A 19233-nucleotide genomic window follows, 5' to 3' on the forward strand; every position below is an offset into this window, starting at 1 on the left:
CCAGGCCCTGATCAACAAGTCCCTGACAGATAATGATGTATCCCCTGACCGAGGGACAACAACTCACCGTACGAGGGTCTTCCAGGATGCACGCCTCGCCTCACTTGGCCCGTTCATATACGGCGCTCCTCACCGATACACCATGATCGTGGTCCCATCGACGTTGATGGTGGATGTTGGAAAGACGAGAGCAACAAACACCATCACATTCATTGTCAAGCGGTCTATGGCCCGAACCCTAGCCCTCATTCTCAAGGCCTTGTTCTTTGCGAAGGAAGCTTCAAGACCTCACGTCATCCATTTCGCAATATCGACTGTGCCGTACCCCCCGATCGATTGCTGGTGGTGGTCGGCGGTGTTGGCGTTTTGACGTTGTGAAACCTCGTAGACTCCCCCATCCTGCGTTAACCTGATTGGACAAGTCGATCGAGAGGCTGACGTCGTGGACACGACCCCAAAACATGGCGAGGTGAGCTGAGGCGGACGAGAAATAGTACTCGACGTATACTGCACCCGGCGAGGATTATAGCCAACGTCCCCGACCAGCAGTTCAACTCGGACGACGAACGACTGGTGGTGATGGCGGGAATGGTCGATGACATCTCGCATGGTCATGGTCGGACTCGTTGAGAGCGACAGCACGAGCACGAGCACGAGCACGAGCATGTTTGGGTATGGGCTGACAACAGCTAAGTGAAGCGTACAAGAGTGTAATAAAAGAGTCCTGGGAGCCCGTGGGCGGAGAAAGAAAAATTCAACGTCTAGACCAAAACGGTACTCGATCTGACACACATTCCCTTACCCCCGGTGGAAGGGAGTCAGCCAGACGAGAAAATGCCAGTGTGGTTCAATACGCAGGTCCTCATCTCGATGAAAGCCCTCTGGAACTTCTTCTTCTCACAATGCCTGAACTTTGATGTTCGCTCTCCATACTTGTCCCGATTCCAGAATCGCCCTCGAATCGTCTCCCTCGAATTGATTCCGCAGCGTCCTCTTCTTCCTCGTCATCTGCAACCTCATCAGGACCAGGTGGAGGTGTCAAGTGCTCGTCTGCCTCCTGATCCTGTCCAGCATCTGGCACTGGAGATCGCCCTTGGAACCTCAACGGCATCTGGCCCGTCCGCGTGGGAAATTGTGCAGCAGTGTCTGACAGATTCGAAAGCGATAAGCCGTGCCGCGACGAGTCTGTTTCTTCTTCTTCTTCCTCCTTTATCATGGGCCCTCCTTCGTCTTCTCCTCCTTCTTCACGCTTGATTTTACCCTGGCGTCCTTCTCTTTTCACCACTTTGCGATCTCCGTCATCGTCCTTTCTAGACCAGAGCATCGACAACAATGCCCAGGCCAAGCCCATACTCGTCACACCGACGGTGTAAAATAGCGCCGTGAACACGACAAAAGCGGGGATGCGGTAGTTGTAAACGAGGTACCTCATGCCCTGGAACTTGGCACGGAACCTCAACTTTGCGTCGTACACTTGTAGAACACTGCTCGACTGTACCTCCAGTCGTGCGTGGGTTGGGATGTTTCGTGCCCCGCGGGGGAAAGTGACCATTTCAAACATTGGCACAACCAGATGAGCCGCGTCCAGGTCGCGGAATCCCAGCACGTGCCACGGAAGGTGTAGGAGCGTATTGCTGAGGGAAAGTACGGGGGAAGAATATGGCAGGATAGCAGGCCTTCTCGAACGGGCGAAGACGTTCTCCGTGGTGATGTTGCTGAGCCACGACGACAGGGGCTCTTGCAGGGCGTTTCGCACGTTGATTCCGGGCCCGAGGAGCGACAGGTCCAACATGAAATTCCCGGCTTCGAGATTTATAGGTGTTCTGGGCATGTCCAATATCAAGTCGACGTCGTACGCTTGCTGAGATACGAGAGCGGCGGTGTCGAGCGCAGCAGTCGCGTGTGGGTGTGGTCCCTCGCCATATTGCAGATACAGAACGCGCTCGAGGTTGATCTGAGGGATGTAGTTGTAGTAGAAGAAGCCGAATGCGGTGGAGGATATCGTGAGGAGGACGGTCGAGGTGATCAAGAAGAGAAGCGTGCCAAGGTAGGCTTTGATCGCGGTACGCGAAGTGAGGATGCGGACCGGTGTGAGAGCGAGATTCTATTACACCCAGTCAATACGAAACGTGCACGCGCGACGGGAGCGAGGAGGACTTGACGAACCCAAGCCCACTGGAAGAGCGACTCGCGCGATCCTTCATTGTTGGTGGACGCGACGAGGTCGGTCATGATTCTTCTCGCAGTAGCTGGTTTTAGGGCGAGAGGAGGAGATAATACATCGCCTGGGGGCTCGACATCAAGAGGCTGCAGGTGTCATTCTCGTTGACTCCACAGGAAGAACAGCGGAGTGCTCATCGTAGTCCTGATAAGTCCTGACGAGGTGATATGGCCATTTGAAGACAGTACGAGAACCTGATGAAATGTTGTTGCGCAACGAAACGCGAGTGACAAGTCAAATGACGTCGTCAGCCTCGTCCCCTTCCTGCTATTTACTTTTAGTAAGTCAAATCTCAGCCTCGTCAACACAATACAACTATTTATTTTGGCCTTCACTACAGTACGTAAGCGGATTCAGCACTCCTCCAACTCACTGTCCACAGTCTCTCGGTGTTCATCAGTTCATCCCCCCATTCACACCGCGCTCAAAAGCCCAGTCACGGTATCCAATGCAAATCCGACAATCTCTATACCCTTCAAGATCTCCTCGGCCTTCAAAGCCTCGACATCCTCCTTGATGCTCTTTACAAGATCTTCACCGGTGAAACACCCAAAGTTGATGGCCTTTGCAGTCTCGGCCTCCGCGGGGAACTTGGCAACAATATCGTCTTGGATTTCTTTGTTCGTGAGATGCGTCATGCCACAATCTAAAAGGAGAGAAAGAGACAGAGAGATCTCGTCAGTTCCACATTCTTATCAAGGTAGGTACGCATTTACGTTGACGTTGACATTGATCGTCACCGTAACCGCGAGTTTTGAGGAGGGTTCGATGTGTACGTACCGGTATGATGAACGACTATGACGGTGGTCACTGCCCCTGGCTTATCGCCCATCAACTTCCTGAGCGTCGCGGCGGTACGGACGACGTCGGGACTATATCGGCCACCAGCGTTTCGAAACACGGCAATCCGAGCATTGGGAAAAAATTGTTCCGGAACGACACGAGGGTCCATGCATGTCACTGAGGCGTGTTAGTGTTTTTGTCACAGTGCTGACCAGCACCAAGCCAACAACAAGAAAAAGAAGAGGACGATACGACATACGGACGAGAATTCCACCTTCTGACGCGGCGCGCATCTGCACCATTGTCGGAGGAGTCGGCCATGTTTGGGCAAAGACAGAATTTGCCTTGAGAAGTTGGTCGATACGAGATGAATCTTTCGCTGCTGAGGCTGCCATTTTGTTGTTGACGCTTGTGGTCGATTCGGGTACGGAGGGGGAGTAGTCGGGCGTTGGTGTTTTGTGCCTTGCAGATTGGGATTGAGGTTACAGATCTCTTCTGAGATTCCGATTCCGATTCCGATTCAGGTGGAGATTTGAGAATGAATTGTAGGATAGGTAGGTTTCGAGATGCAGAGAGGGACATCTCCTCTCCTTATATACATTATCTACGTAAGGTATGTACTCTGCTCTCCTTCCGCCAAAACCAGGCACGGCCGTTTCAAACTGCCCGAACACTTCTCCTTCTTCGTAAATTGATGCTTAACTAATAATCGCACGTAAGGGGTAGTTGTCGTGAACCACCCGGAGCACAGAATGGCGACACTGGCCGGTCCCCTCGTCGACAGGCATACATGCATGCACACGTAATCCGGGAAAATGCTAAGAAGGGCTGAAGGGGGCGCAAAAGGCACTAAAAAAGAGATGTACATACAGTACAGTACCTCGTGTACGGAGTACGTCCGTACAAAAAAACAGAGAAGCGCACTTTTACGGTGTATGTACGGCAGCCGTAGGTACAGTAGAAGGGTAAGGTACCCTTGGATAATCTATTCTTTCGTACTCGTACGGTGTACAAAGAAAGGATCACTTTTGTCTACTGCTCGTGAAGCGTCCCGGTCGTACATACATGCGTCGCCTCGCATGACTAAGGCACCCGGATCGGCCACTGGAGTCGGCGAGAGTTTTGGCCCGCTTTCCAAATGGTGATTACTTTACTCGACCTATTCGTACCGGAGAGGTGTGTACCTCCTCTGCCCAGGTGCATTGAAAAACACCCCTTCATACGCTGTCCCTTAGCAAACTTCAGGTCTCCTTTCTTTCGTACGAGAGAAAAAGGCCAGCAACACCACCAAATCTATTGATCTCGATCTCGCTGAACAATCTCTCACGCCTGACGCAACACCGAAACAACTCGATTCTCCCAGCGATTCCCCGATTACAAGGAAAAACCGCGCATACACAACAACAGCTACGAGCAAAACAAATCCCGACATCATTCTGATAGAAATTCAACCACTTTGATTAATCACTAGGTCAATTATCATTGAAAACAGGGTATCTGGATATCCGCTAGTTGTTTTGTAACCCCTATCCCTCCCCATGTCCCGAAAAAACTTCGGCTTTGGTAATTGTTTCCGTTGATTAATTATTGCTTGCTACCTTCAATACCAAGGTAATCGCCATGCAATCCCATTTGCACATAACAAAACTCATTCGCTTCGTCGCTGACCAGTATCCGGTAGAGTCGACAAGACACCTACTTAGCAGACACAAACACCTCGACGAGATTAATACCGTACAGGTCTTTGCCACAATGGTGCCTCACGAACTTCATCCTCATTCCAGACAAGCTTGTTCTTCTCATCGAGTTCGGCATGAGAATCCGTGCTGTCAATGCCAGCTTCTCGGTTCTCTTGCACCAGAATCTTGCTCACACCAGCGGGATCTTTGGCAAGCCAGACAATGGGAGCAGGTGATGTGATGGCCGGGTTGAGATATGCTTGCTCATATTCTTCCGACGTGTACGCCGGAATATTATGGTCATTCTCGGCTGGCACGATGCTCTTGTTGGCTTCGTAGAATTTGAGGAGCATAGGCTCAAGACGTCGGCTCAAGAAGTTGAAAGGTTTGGTCTTGGGTTGAGGAGCCTCGCCTTCGGACTTTACGAACTCGGGGACCGAGTTGCCACGACTGGCTGATCCGGCTTCCATTTGATCTTGCTTCATCTCGTGCTCGTCCATGATCTGTTCGACGACAGTGGTGCTGAACTTGTTGCCTTGCAACAGCTCCAATGGCAACGTCTTCTCGAGAGGTGACAGGGCGCGGTCAAGCAGGAACTGGAAAATGATCACCACCACAAGGAACACAACCATAATGGCCAACGGACCGGCACTGATGGCATCATCGCTGCAGCCGATGGCGAACAGACCGATCAAGCAAATCGTGGCGAGGTAAACACCTGTCATCAGATGTTTCAGTGCCTTTGAATAGCCTTCACCCTTCAGGTCGGTCTTGTTGCCCATGACGAAAAGGAAGTTGTATCTGAACATGAGATAGAGCAGGCAGAAGCCGATGGTTGCAAAACCAAGGATCAAGGGTGCGATGCAGGCGTATGAGATCGCAATAACCCCGAGGAGGGTGAACTTGGGGTAGGTTGAACCCCAACCCAGGCCCGGGATACTAATGTAGCGATTGTACTTCTTTCGAGGAGTACTGTCCAGGAGTCTGCCGACCAGGGTGTACATCAACAGGGGTACTATGTTGAGGAGTTGTAGGGCTGCGTTAGAAAGGCCAAACAGAATGAAGTAGCTGATGTAGAAATTAGATGCCTTGGGCAGATTGGTGGCCAGCAACGTTGGTGCGGAGCCAGGATCCTGGATGATTTGGGTGGTCACCGAAGTGGCCGCTACGTATTGTCAGCTTCCGGGCATTGTATTGTGTTTATCTTGGATCTCAAAACTTACCAGAAGTAAAAGTCGTAATCAGAAAGACCTGCACCACTTGGAAGGCAAAGTACCAGCTTTGAGTTCGGAGCTCAATGGCTGAAAGAGTGGATTCTCCAGCCAGTTTTGCAAGCAGAGCACAGAAGATGGGGACCAGAGCCATGAGAATGGCTAGTAGGACTACGGGGAGCAGACCAGTGACGACACCGAGGATGACCTTGGGAATGTCGTTGATGAAACTCAGGAAATGAACCTTGTTGGTCAAATAGTTGATGTTGGACAATGAGCCCACAAAGGCAACAGGAATGGCCCAGAAGATGATCATGACGGAGATGACAGCCGTTGCAACGAGCAATTTGGCTTTGCGAGAAGCGTTGCTGACACTGAGATTCTTCCACACGACCTCATCCGGTTGAACACCGATGTAGCGGGGATTGAATTTGTTCAAGGAGCCGGTGCCGATGCTTTGGTAGGCGTGGTGTGCAGCAGATTGGTTGGAGAATTCGATAAAGGCGGCCGGCAACTTCGTATGCTTCAAGTCGAGATGCTCGCTTTGCTGCTCTTTGACAAATCGATCAAGCTCAACGAGAGTGCCACGAGACCAGTTGATGGTGTCGACCTTCTTCCACAACTGGGGCTTCAGACGGTGCTGGGGTCGCTTTTTAGGATCAATCCAATGAAGAGCATTCTGTTCGGTTGGCGTGTCACTGGTCTGCTTCTTGAGGGTCTTGTTGCGAAGCTTGTTTGCATTTTTGATCATCTTCATCTCGGCGCCTTCGAGTTTGAGCCCCGTCTTCTTTCGTTCCTTGACATCGTCCTCAAGTTTCTTGCAATCAGTCACGAGCCAGACCTTGCGAACGTAGGGCCCAAACATCTCCTTGAGAGCCTTCTCATCTTGATATTCAAGAGGCAGCCCAAGGACCATCAGGGTGCGTGATGAGAGTCGTTGAGCGTGAGCAGCCGAAAGGAAGAATGCTCGTCGAAGACCGATAAAGTTGATCCGCTCGCGCGCGAGCAAGAGAACCACAAAGCCTAGGTAGATACATCCGACTATCGCATGAGCAAAGTACCGATTGGGATGCTTGACATTGGACATGCTCAGAATGTCCAATTGCTGTTGACCACCGCCGCCAGTGGCATTGACAGGGAACAAGACGGGCCAGGTGATGATGCATCCAACAAGACACATGGCAATCAGGACCTTGAAGAATCGGAGCCACAGGTATCCATCAAGCGAGTTGTGTCTGAGCACATGGCTGTCGGGAAGCGTCGAGTGGTTCTTGATCAGGCCGAAAAAGCTTGAGTCGGACTTGGGAGTTTGCCATCCCTCCTGGAAGAGCCTTTCATCCGATCGCGGTCGGTAGACCCGCGAATAACGAGACCGAACGAAGAGGAAGGCAGAGAACGCGACAACGGCGATGATCAGCGTTGGGATCAAGGTAGACAAAATACCAGAGAGGGAATTCGAGCCACCTTCACGATTGCTGCCCTGCGACTACACAGCAAGGTGAGCGGATGCTAATCGCACTGGACAAGGAGATCATAAGTTACTTACCTGGCGCGCATACAACATGTGATTGATGGTTGAATCCATGGTCCGTAGTGACAGTGGTGAGAGTGGTGAGCCGGTGTGTTCTTCTGTACGGTAGAAACAGAAGTCCCTAGCAGCAGGAGAAGGAAGCGGGCATCGATGACAAGAGGAAGAGCCCAGCGAATGGAAAATGGGTTACAGGACAGGAAGATGCGTCAGATCTGGAAGAGAGGTGTTTATACACGTATAGGGCCGATGATGGCACGTCGTAGCACGGTGTAAGTCCTTCTTCAGGGACCTGCTCGATCGAGAGACAATGACGCAGTAAGAGCAGACGGCAGACACTCTACTGTAGACAAAGTTGAAAGGGCCAGGCCAGGTTTTGGGGTGGCTTGACGGCCAGATTCGATGCTGGATGGGGCAAAGGGGAGAGTGAGTGGATTATGGCGTGCGGTAGAAGTCCTGAGTTTGGGCGGAGACTCTTGGGCGCAGGCTGAGAGCGCTGTGTGTGTTGTCTGCGTGTGCTGTGTGTGGTGAGTGGCGAGTGGGCGTCGTGGTGTCACTGCCGTGTGTGTATTTGCGTCTTCTCCCCTCGTACTCCGTACACACTCGACGGGCGACGGCGGCGATTGTTTTTTTCCTTCTTCTTTTCAGCTGGCGACGAGTGTTTATGATGTCAAATTGCGGCCCCTTGTACAGCTGGGGAATTGGCAGCCAATTCAGTGACATCAAGAAGCCCGACAAGCCCAATCATTTCGTCGCCCAAAAGCCACTACCGCCGGCAATCTGCAGTAGCCTCGCACTGACGCGGCGATCGCGCGAGCACTGGATCACAGGCGAACAGTAGACGAGCAAAGTCTACTCGTAATCTGGCCAGCTGTTCTGCAACGGGATCCAGCCATGCTCGAGCTGAGGCTGGAAATTCGGAGCCCCTGATTCTCCTCCCACCTGTCGATTCACATGCCATCGCCCAAGTCGTCTGTGATCTACAACAATACCGAGCAACAGTATCCAGGATGTGCGGCCTTACGAGATGGCAGACGCAAGTTTCGGATTCCTCTCTGTTGGTTCTTGTCTAATTCATATTGTATCAGGCTACCCAGAGGGTATCTACCTTATCTACTCGTCCCACCAAGTACTTGTGCCGGGGAGTTGCCCAGCTTGCCCCCAGGAATCACCTGGGCGACTATCGCTACTCTGTATGTGGCTAACGCGGGTATTGTGGTTCCAGGCCTTGTCAGCCCAGATTACTTGTAGGAATACGGATACTCCATCTCCCATCATTGCATCAACGACGTCCACCTCCCCAGCTCAGTTCCGGCAGCTTCAGTGCCAAGCTACTGGTGACAACACTGACACTGCTGGCTGCCATCGCCACACTGGCCCAGACAGGTCCCAATCTCCATCCTCCATGATCATGGTTGGCTCCAATGGCGTAGAACACCCCCGCGGCCACAGGAACCAGACACAGATTGTATACTGCTGCCCACGCAAAGTTGAGTTTGACGCGGAGAAAAACACGTTTCGCCAGCCTCACAAGAGACAGGATTGTGCTGAGATCAGAGTTGAGCAGAATGAAAGAAGCAGTTGTGATTGCCACGTCAGACCCAGATGAGAGGGCAATTGATACATCCGCAGCTGCAAGAGCGGGAGTGTCATTGGTTCCATCGCCCACAAATGCCACAATCTGGCGGGATGAGGTCTTGCCAGGATTCCTAGACCCAGACACGCCTTGCAGCTCCTGAATATAGGCTGCCTTGTCTTGTGGAAGGACACCAGCCCGGACATTGCTGACTGGGATGCCCAGCTGCGATGCGATCGCAAGGGCCGTGATTCGGTTGTCTCCAGTACACATGTGTACGTCCACTCCAGAGTCTTGAAGCGACTTCAATATGCGTGGTGCCTCGTTCCGCACGGGATCGGCGATAGCGAAGATGGCCACAGGTAGGTATGCCTCGGGCGGACCTTCTTCGTCTACTGCTTTTTCGTCTACTGCCTGGTTCGAGATCCTCCTCATGGCGACAATGGCAATTGAATGACCCAACGTTTGATGCCTTTGCAAAAGTTGATCGAAATAATAGTCATTTGTGACAGCTTGCTTTTCCTCCATGCTTGGGGCCGAGGATGACCTCGAGGACGTGTATTGCGTGCCGATTGTCCTGAGGAGTCGTTCATTTCCCAGTCCCACCTCGTACAGTGAAGAACTCGCTCCCGTTTTGACGCTAAAACGTCCCGTCATGCCTTGCCCGGGCATTTCTTTGATCTCCTCAGACTGTATCTCCAAATCTCGTGCGTGCTCTGCGCAGTACTGTGTGATAGCTTTAGCAATGGGATGAGTGCTGGATTCTTCGAGAATGCGTGATGCTGCCAGAACCACGTTTGAATCTACATCGGGAACGATGTTTCCGTTTTGGCCGAGATACTGAACATCTGTTACCCTCATCTGCCCTTCAGTCAGCGTCCCCGTCTTGTCAAAGACGATGGTGTTGAGTCTTGAAGCTTCTTGAAATGCCTCGCCACCTCCTTGGACGAGAATGCCATGTTTAGCCGCAAGACCACCACCAACAAAGAGTGCAGTTGGCGCTGCTAGTCCAATACCGCAGGGACAAGCGACCACGAAAACAGCAATTGCAAATTCGAGGGACCAGAATGGCCAACCCCCTTTCTGGACGTCCAGCCATGCTTGTGGTAGTCTCCCGGACTCACCCAAGCCCAACCAGATGACCCAAGTAATAATGGCTAGGAGAGTGATAACCGGCACAAAGTATCCCGTGATAATGTCTGCAACTCGTTCAATGGGTGCACGTTTGGCTTGACCCTCACGGACGACATTGACGATCTTGTCGAGCATCGATGTACCACCAACCTCGGTGATTCTGACTCGTACAGGGTCACCGATGTTTAGTGAACCGGTGTACACTTCTTCACCAGAGGACTTTCTGACAGGTCTTGACTCTCCAGTAAGAGAGCTCTCATCGAATAAGAATGTTCCTTCCTGATCGACAATGCCGTCGGTGGGCGGTGACGCGCCATGTGGGATTTGGACAACATCGCCTAGTTCTAATTGATCCACCGGGATCGAGGAGATGGTGGTCTGCGCATGTTCAAGGCCTTCTTGTGTGTTGCTCTCCACCAGTAAAGCATCCGAGGGTCGTAGTTTGGACAGCATGGCGACAGCATCACCCGTTTTGGCTTTGCTGTAGGCTTCCAAGAAACGTCCAATCAGAATGAAAAATGTCAGAAATGTGACCGTATCAAAATATGTATCAGTCGAGCGGTGATTCTCCATATCTCGAGGAGACGTTGCGTCCATAATCAGGACGGCCAGGGATGAGAAGTAGGCCACTGCAGCTCCAGCACTGATCAGCAAGTTCATGCTTCCAAACCGATAGAACCGCCGCAGGATAGGCACTTTACTAGATCGTCTCCACAGAGATCGGATCTCTTTCAAGGCTCTCCTGTGGAAAACGTCCGTTCCAAAAAGCATGACTGGAGTGGTCATAAAGAACAATGCCCATTCCATTCGCATTGCGTTGCCTGCCCAAATCGGCTCTTCCCACCACCGCCTGGTCTGATCAGATTTGGGTACAAGGCTCATGTACACCACTCCAATAATGAAAGTTGGTATCGCGACAACAGCCGTGAACGCCAGTCGGAGTAGAATAGCTTTCTGTTCACGTCGTTGAAGTCGGCGCGACCGTTCCTCAAGCGTGGGAGGATGATAGACGCTGGCCTTCAATGCAGGGTCTGACTTGTTGATGGCCGAGATGAAACTGCGCACCGAGATTTCGGGAGGGGCTGGCCGATACTTAATAGTAAGAACGGGATTCCGAAGTGTTGGCAGGTGTGATATGGTATAGGTTGAATCGTCTTTAGCTGGTAGAACACTCTGTAAGCCAGCTACGATGTTGTCCGGACAAAGTTCACAATACATCCCCTCGACTTTGATCTGTACTGTTCTCTCGGACGGGATGCTTTCTACGGTGGCGTTATTAGATTCCAGTCGCACCACAGCTACATCATAGCCCATGGCTTCGACCGTGGCCAATACCGCATCGACATTTTGCTTGTCCAGGAAAACAATGTCGCCACGATGACCAAGTAAATCGACGTTGACTGATCGTACGAATGGGAGCTCTTCAAGACCTCGAGTAATGGTACCGACACAGCTGCCACAAGACATGCCGTCAATGCTCAAGGTTACTCTGAACTCTGTGGTTCCGACCTCCGAAGCGGACCGGTTTTGCGTGAGAGGGACAACATCTTCAATCGAGGCCTCGTAGCCAATATCCTCAATCGCTTCAACGAGTTTTGCTGACAGAGCCTTTTGTCCCGAGAAAACCACTCTGGCGTTATTAGTCATCAAACTAACATCAGCAGATTGTACAAAGTCGAGGTCGTTCAATTCTTTTGTTATATTCCCACTGCATGAAGCGCAGGTCATACCCCCAATGACAATCGTCGCAACATAGTCGGCGTGATCCTGGCCTTCGTGGGTACCATCAAAACCTATCACAGCAGGATGGTCTTCCACCAATATATCGTCAGATGTTGCAGTATCCTCTGACTTTGGAGGCTTCGAATGGCGTGTATCCATTCGCCTTAGCCGGGTAATTGCAGCCCAGGGCCGTCGTTTAACAGAAGTCCTCTCTCTTTTGCCTTGACATGCTTTGCAATTTTCGATATGCTTGCGTTGCGCGCGGGACATGAGCCATTTTGACCGTCCTAACGAAGCCTTTACCGGAGGTGGTGACACATCGTAATCACGCGTCTTGACGCCGTGTTCTCCCACAGTGGTAACATGCTGAACCTCGAATGCTGCCTTCAGCAGCTCGTTGGTGATGAGGTCCCGTGTTTTGTCATGCGCATGTTTCACACGGATTGTTTGATCGATTAACGAAATTTGTACTGAGTGGATGTTGGGTATCTCACGTAGGACATCCTGGACATAGGTAACGCAGGAAGGACAGTGGATGTTAGACACTAAGAATGTAGAGACGAAGGCCATGGCTTGAATAATGATGCCTCGTCGACGGTAAGTACTGTTTGAGGTGCAGACACTCAATCTTTAAGATGGGTTCTGGGAAGGAGGCGCTGTAGACGTCAGATTGGCAACGAAGATAACCACAGGATGAAGAGAAACGAGGAAAGTATGGCTGGTCAATCATCTTGGTATTTCTAAACTCAGCGATTGCGCATTTTGTGCGTAATGTGCCAGAAGAAGAGGACATTCTCCTTAGATTGGGCAAGACGGGGGAAGGCATATCGATCTATTCGTTGATACCTGTCGACGATGCGCGTTTTGTGCGTAGTCTGAAGTGACACCATGACAGAGAAGATCGCCAGCCGCAACAGGCATAGTTCATGCATTAGGTAAGCCGCGGTCAGTCACGTGTTAGTTCCAATCCGCCCCAATTCGGCGCGGCCACCTCTCAATTTTCGATGTCCTGTAGAGATAGTCGACAGCTGGCATATGAGAGGCGCACAGATGTCAGTGGTTGACGGCTTATACGTTTCGATTCTCCTCAGAACTGCCATCTAGGATACCATCCGAGAAATTGGCAGACCTGATGTTCGCATCGTTTCACACTGGCACCTCATCCGTTGCCCCTCCATCTCCTTGCTGCGAAACCTCGAGCTTCGAGCCCAAGAACCTGTCATGGCTACCCCTCCAGAAAACCCAGATTCTACCTCGAATTTCAAGATAGAAGATGGCAATGTTGCGGACAACAACCCTCATCCGCTGATATCTGGAACTTCACAAGCCACCGCATCTTCATCAGTACCAGTCACGAGTGGTTTTGACAACCCGAATACCCTGGAAGGAACCATAATCGTCCAGCACGCCGCCTCCAGCCAGCATTCATCCAATGCTTCCCATTTCGTAGTTTCTGAAGCTGGTGCTAGCGGGCCTCGCAGAGGATCTTCCCCCAACATCTTGCCCCACGGCCATACGATTCCTCCTTCTTTAGATTGGGGGACATCGAACGGGGAAGGTACCGGTGATATCAATTCCAATGATCAAACGGTGTACAAGCTCGATAAGGACGAGTTGCATACTGATAGCGACCCTGACTTCCGCCATTCAAGGGGCTCCTTTGCGGCGCTCCCCCCATCCGGTGCGATGCCTTCCTTCGCACATACCACCGACTCTGTGGCGAACAACGCGGACGGCACGAATACGTCCATCAATAGGCCCACCACTTCTGGTGTCTCCGAAGAGATTTACAATGATTCGTCGACTCGCAAGAGCAAGCAATACGTTCTTTCCGACGGCTCTGTTGTGTCTGGCAAAGGGTTGGGAAGGGGCCGACCGGGCGTCAAACGGGGTCCACGAACTACGAAAGACAAATCACATGAAGGCATCCCTTTGGCTGCACCAGATACATCCACTGGGGGTTTGGAGCAACCAAGCAAGAAGCGCAAGAGTGCCGATGGAAACACGATGAATGCCAGGTCAACAACGGCGGATTCAGCTACGACCCAATCTCGAGAGTCTTCGGAAGAGTACAATCCAACTGGGCACACAAGGTCAGGGCGCCAAACGCAGAAACCCGTCAATTTGACCAATGAGAATACAGCTAGCGCAAGCCCGAGCAAGCCTTCGCGAGCTGGTTTCAATCACACTCCCACCCCATCGGCCTCCGCCAAAACTCACCCCAAGATTAAGAGGAGAATTTATCGAGGCCGTGAACAGTTCGCTCTCTGTGAGCATTGCTTGCGAGGGCATGGACCGCCAGGCAACGTCATCGTTTTTTGTGATGCATGCAATAAATGCTGGCATCAGAGATGTCATGATCCTCAAATATCTAAACAGACAGTCTCTGACGCCAAGGCTGAATGGTATTGCACTGAATGTGACCGGATTCTACATGGCAAAAAGGCGAAGAAGATCAACACGAAAACGAAGGTCGCGCCTGTCCCCCCAGTAGTTCCACCCACGCCGGTTTACGCAGGGACTCGAGTTGGTGGACGATTCTTACTACCTGACCAGAAGCTGGCTTATCTGCACACATTGTCCAAAGAGAATTTGATTTCACTCCTGATGCATGCGTCAGATCTCGCGCCTGACTTACCCATTTTCCAGACTCTTGTGACACCAGCTCAGCCAAGTACAGTTCCTCAGGCTCAGTTTACGTCTACATATGTCACTCCGGTAACTGATACGCCCACCTCGCGCGACGCGGATGGCGGAGATGCTGTCGATGAAGGTTACGATGGCTACTACGACGAGCACGCGGCCTTGTACCCCAAACCAGGCAACGGAATACGTTTACCTCCCGAAAGAGAGGATTTGCACATGTTGTTGGAGGGCAAAGACAGCAAGACATTCAGCCACTGGGTTCGGGGAATGCCGGGGAACGACTACAGCGGATCTGGAAATGTCATGAATCGCTGCTGATGCGCAAGGAAGTCATACCCGTTACCAGCATTGATTCATTAATACCTATGAAGTACAAGGGATAGTATCTGGTTGAGAGCAGCCACTGGCTCATGCCAGACGTATTCTCTCCGACACCTCTGCAGAGTGTCTCAGTACATCTGTCCAAAACACTTGTTGATCAATTTGGTCCCGTCAAGGACGCGTGTATCGCAGTCTCGACATTGGGTCGTCTATGGATCATGTTCAAGGACTCAGTCACAGACATAGAAGTGTAAGTACGGAGATGGCCTTGGTGAGGCTGGTTGAGGAGAACATCGTCCATGATCGGTCCATGTTCTCATCCGTGCTGGGCTGATGGGATCAACTAAAGAGGGGTCCAAAGGAAAGGAGTGTGTGTAGATGCAATGTCTTGGGGGCAGACTCGCAGCTTGAGATTTCATTACGGCGATAGATTTCTTGGTGGTTATGAGACAAGCACGACGCAGATGCATTGTGCTGATGAACAACGAACAAGGAATCTCGCACGAGTGCTCAAAGGCTACAACCCTGCACAAACCATTCATCAATCTTATCTAGTCCTTGGACATACTAAGTCCCTTCAGTATCTGTTTGGCCACAATTCTACCGGCTGCACTCATCTTTCGCCAAGGCACATGTCCGGATTTGTCGCGAGACATTCACAGAGGAGAGGTAAGGATGAACTTCGCGATGCACACATTCGATCTCACCACCACACATGCATATTTATCAATGGGCTTAGTCCAGCATGGCGACCATCAAAGCTCGTCGCGATTATCTCGCTTGGACTGAAGAGCCGTTGAATCACCATGTTCACACCCTGCGCGCCGCGCCTCGCCCTCCTCTCAGATTCACAAGCGAACTCTACGATGACCCCGCCGGTCCCGGCCTGCGTCACGACAATGATAGAGCAGACTACCGAGAGATACAGATACTGCCAACCCCTGACGAGATTTTAGCAGTTGACTGCCCTGTGTATATGCCGAAGAAAGATCTACGTCACAAACACCACTTACCAAATGGCCCCGGTCGACACCTCGATTGCCTATTCCGTCAGATGCGTTGCGACAGAACTGAAAGTGTCCGAGATATCGCATACACGGCGGCCCAGCAAGCCTTCTTACAGGTCGATCCTTATGGCAGGCCTCAGCCTATCTCCCACGAACAAATTCTCTGTGAGACACTGTCAGGCCACAGATTCTTTCTGTATCACGATATCAAGATTGAAGAACTTCTTGCGCATGAGAACAAAGGGCTTCTTGTTCGTGCAAGCTACCACTGTCCATCATTCATGAAAGGCCAGAGAATGTATGGTTCGGGTCGGTTCGCAGAGGGAATGCTTGTTGCTTTGCTTCAACTTGATCTCATCACGAATGAATTGTCAGTCTCCTTCCTGGAGGTCAAGTTCTCACAATCCACATTCTCCATGGATAAGGCCGGTGGTGATGGCGAACGAGCTGCTGTGCAGATGTCCTTCTTACCAACTTCTACCCGCGAGGATGTCTTGCAATTGAGTCGTCATGTTCTTGGACTCTCCACTGAGACTCAGTTGGCACTGGTTGAATTCCCAAAGGTTCTCTTTGCAGGCTTCTACAACTGTCTGAAGAGATTGCAAGAGATGGGGGAGACCGACTTCGCATTCCAAACATACATTGCCCCAACGATCACCCCTGAGGATGCCACATCACGAATGAAACAAAACATTCCCAGTGGGGCAATTCCTGTTGTCAATTGTCCACCTCCGGCTTATGCACGAAATGCAGACTTCGAATATGATCTCAGCGCTGTGCTTTCATCAACAAACAGGACCAAGTCCATGTCAGTAGAAGAGTTGTTACGACCATCTTCGATCGATGTCTTGAGGCGTGAAACATCTCTTGATGAGGGACAAGCTATAGCATTCAGAGATGCCTTAGTCAACGAACTTGCTCTCACACAAGGTCCACCGGGATGTGGCAAAACATTCCTGGGTGTTCAGCTGACGAAGGCTTTGCTATCATCGCGGCCAACAAATAAACCCATTCTGTTGGTATGCTTGACGAATCACGCACTCGACAGCTTCCTCCAGGATCTACTGGATGCGGGCGTGACAGGTTTACTTCGTGTTGGCAGTGGCAGCAAAGAGAAGTGGACCCAGTCCATCAATCTCCAGACTTTGAAACGCAAGTCTCGTTTTGGTCATCGTTCATCGGAGGCGACTATCCTTAGAACGCGCAAGAAGGAGGTATTTGGAGATGTAGATGTCATGTGCAAAGGTACTTGGATTTCTCCTTTCCCCTTCGCTCCCCAAATTCCGCGCTTTACTGACATTCATCAAGCAATCTCGTCGAAGCTCAACACTGGGAAGGTGCCATGGCAATATGTCGAATACATTCTATATGAGAAATATCCCAGTATCCATGCACAGCTATCAACCAACGCACCATCTGCTTACGCAAAGTCCTTCGCGTTCGAGCATTGGTGTGGAGGCGGCGATCTCGACACTATCCGGGACTTACACGTTGAGCTTGCGAGGAGACTCAACGAAGTTCTACGAGAACGTGACCGCAGCTCTACCAAAGATAGCCATACCATTCTACAAGAGGTCTCCCAATTTATCAAACAGCAGACCGAGCATTCTGGTGATAGTAGCATCTGGAACCTACCGTATTCTGAACGTCAGGTACTCCTGGGTCAGTGGGAGAGCGAAGTCGACACCGAGAGACTTGCTTCTAAGCTTACTGATCTCCACTTTGAGTACAAAGAGCTGAACGCATCCGCCATGGAGTTGAGCTGTGAGAAAGACATCAAAATCATGGGTGGTTGTAATGTCATTGGTATGACGACTACAGCATGCGCGACACGATGGAAACAGTTGGCGTCTGTTGGGATCGAAATAACCATAGGCGAAGAGGCTGCAGAGGTTATGGAAGCACACACACTGTGCTCACTGCTGCCGACCGTCCAACATGCAATCTTGATTGGTGATCCTCTACAATTGCGACCTGAGACGGAACAGCAGATGCTTGCATTGGAAACACAGATTGGCATGGACTACCGACTCGATGAATCACTCTTGGAACGTCTAATGCTGCCCAAAGACCCATCAACTTTCGCAGTTGCATCCTGTCATCTAAACATCCAGCGTCGCATGCATCCAAAGATTGCCAACATAGCGCGCATCATATATCCCTACCTGAAAAATCACGAATCCACGCTTGACAATCCTCCCACGTTTGGACTTGTACACAGAATGTACTGGTGGGATCATCGTATTCCGGAGCTGGAAGCTGACCATCTGAAGTCTCACGTCAATCCCTACGAAGTCGAGATGGTGGCTGGACTAGTCACTTACCTACTGCGTGGAGGTGCATATGACCTCGGCGATATTGCTGTCCTGACTCCGTACTCGGGCCAGCTGGCTAAGCTTCACGATCGACTGTCCGTCACATGTAACGTCTGGCTCAGCGAAAACGACCATCAGCTACTCTTCGATGAAGAATTAGTTGGCTTAGCTCCTGAACGCAGAGCAGCCAAGGACAAAGTGTCAATGTCCGACATGTTGAGGATTGCCACTGTCGATAACTTTCAAGGTGAAGAAGCGAAGGTTGTGATTCTGAGCACGGTTCGAAGCGGAGGCAGCGCAGGCTTTCTCAACAGTATCAATCGTATCAATGTGGCGTGTAGCAGGGCACGAGATGGCTTCTACATAATCGGAAACACTCAGACCTTGTCACAAGTACCACTGTGGAGGCAAGTCATTTCTGCCTTTGATGGGAAAGTGGGTGCTTCACTGTTGACTCGCTGCAGTACGCACCCAGAACACTGTTACACTGTCCAGCAGCCTTTTGACTTTCAGCTGGTCCCCATCTGTGCTGCCGTGTGCGGCCAACGCTTGGACTGTGGCCATGATTGCAATCAGACATGCCACCCGCCACGCCTCCACGAACGTATGGCCTGTCAAGACAAATGTTTGAAGGTCTTTCCCTGCGGCCATCCTTGCACAAAACTGTGTTATCAAGACTGTGGAACATGTGATTCATCTAGAGGAGATATTGTCCTTGCATGTGGACATCGCGGCACGTCTCTTTGTTCTGGGAAAGTATCAAAATGCAAAGTGTTGATGTCGCAAACCCTCTTACAGTGTGGCCACACTTTGACGGTTCTATGTGGTGATGATCCACAGCAAAAAGACTTCTGCTCTGCTCGATGCTCGGCAATCATGGCTTGCGGCCATCAGTGCGTGGCTTCATGCGGTACTTGTCAGCAGAAACAGAGCCACAAACCCTGCCCTGTGAAATGTGGACTATTGAAACCTTGTGGTCATGTCTGCAAACTGGATTGCCACTCTGGGAAACCTTGCCCGACATCATGTTCAGAGCCTTGTTCAGATTCTTGCGAACACGGTCCATGTCAAGGCCGTTGTTCAGACACCT

The 19233-nt window shown here is 51.2% G+C and overlaps 6 protein-coding genes across 6 annotated transcripts; 2 read left to right on the forward strand and 4 right to left on the reverse strand.

Moving 5' to 3' along the window:
* Nucleotides 1-862: 862 nt before the first annotated feature.
* PV08_11439 (uncharacterized protein) lies at nt 863-2232 on the reverse strand (the record flags this gene model as incomplete). The annotated part of the gene is made up of 2 exons (XM_016385747.1): nt 863-2104; nt 2167-2232. The coding sequence occupies 2 exons, from the start codon at nt 2230-2232 to the stop codon at nt 863-865; spliced, it is 1308 nt and encodes a 435-aa protein (XP_016230691.1).
* A 402-nt stretch (nt 2233-2634) lies between these two features.
* On the reverse strand, nt 2635-3399 carry PV08_11440 (uncharacterized protein; the record flags this gene model as incomplete). The annotated part of the gene is made up of 3 exons (XM_016385748.1): nt 2635-2867; nt 3002-3181; nt 3264-3399. The coding sequence occupies 3 exons, from the start codon at nt 3397-3399 to the stop codon at nt 2635-2637; spliced, it is 549 nt and encodes a 182-aa protein (XP_016230692.1).
* A 1331-nt stretch (nt 3400-4730) lies between these two features.
* Nucleotides 4731-7479, reverse strand: PV08_11441 (uncharacterized protein; the record flags this gene model as incomplete). Its single annotated transcript, XM_016385749.1, has 3 exons — nt 4731-5848; nt 5907-7380; nt 7441-7479. The coding sequence occupies 3 exons, from the start codon at nt 7477-7479 to the stop codon at nt 4731-4733; spliced, it is 2631 nt and encodes an 876-aa protein (XP_016230693.1).
* Nucleotides 7480-8704: 1225 nt separating this feature from the next.
* PV08_11442 (uncharacterized protein) lies at nt 8705-12424 on the reverse strand (the record flags this gene model as incomplete). Its single annotated transcript, XM_016385750.1, has 1 exon — nt 8705-12424. The coding sequence occupies one exon, from the start codon at nt 12422-12424 to the stop codon at nt 8705-8707; it is 3720 nt and encodes a 1239-aa protein (XP_016230694.1).
* A 651-nt stretch (nt 12425-13075) lies between these two features.
* On the forward strand, nt 13076-14818 carry PV08_11443 (uncharacterized protein; the record flags this gene model as incomplete). Its single annotated transcript, XM_016385751.1, has 1 exon — nt 13076-14818. The coding sequence occupies one exon, from the start codon at nt 13076-13078 to the stop codon at nt 14816-14818; it is 1743 nt and encodes a 580-aa protein (XP_016230695.1).
* Nucleotides 14819-15566: 748 nt separating this feature from the next.
* PV08_11444 (uncharacterized protein) lies at nt 15567-18774 on the forward strand (the record flags this gene model as incomplete). Its single annotated transcript, XM_016385752.1, has 2 exons — nt 15567-18582; nt 18608-18774. The coding sequence occupies 2 exons, from the start codon at nt 15567-15569 to the stop codon at nt 18772-18774; spliced, it is 3183 nt and encodes a 1060-aa protein (XP_016230696.1).
* Between the last annotated feature and the right edge of the window lie 459 nt (nt 18775-19233).

Source organism: Exophiala spinifera (assembly GCF_000836115.1).
Source record: "Exophiala spinifera strain CBS 89968 unplaced genomic scaffold supercont1.9, whole genome shotgun sequence".
NCBI classification, from domain to species: Eukaryota; Fungi; Ascomycota; class Eurotiomycetes; order Chaetothyriales; family Herpotrichiellaceae; genus Exophiala; species Exophiala spinifera.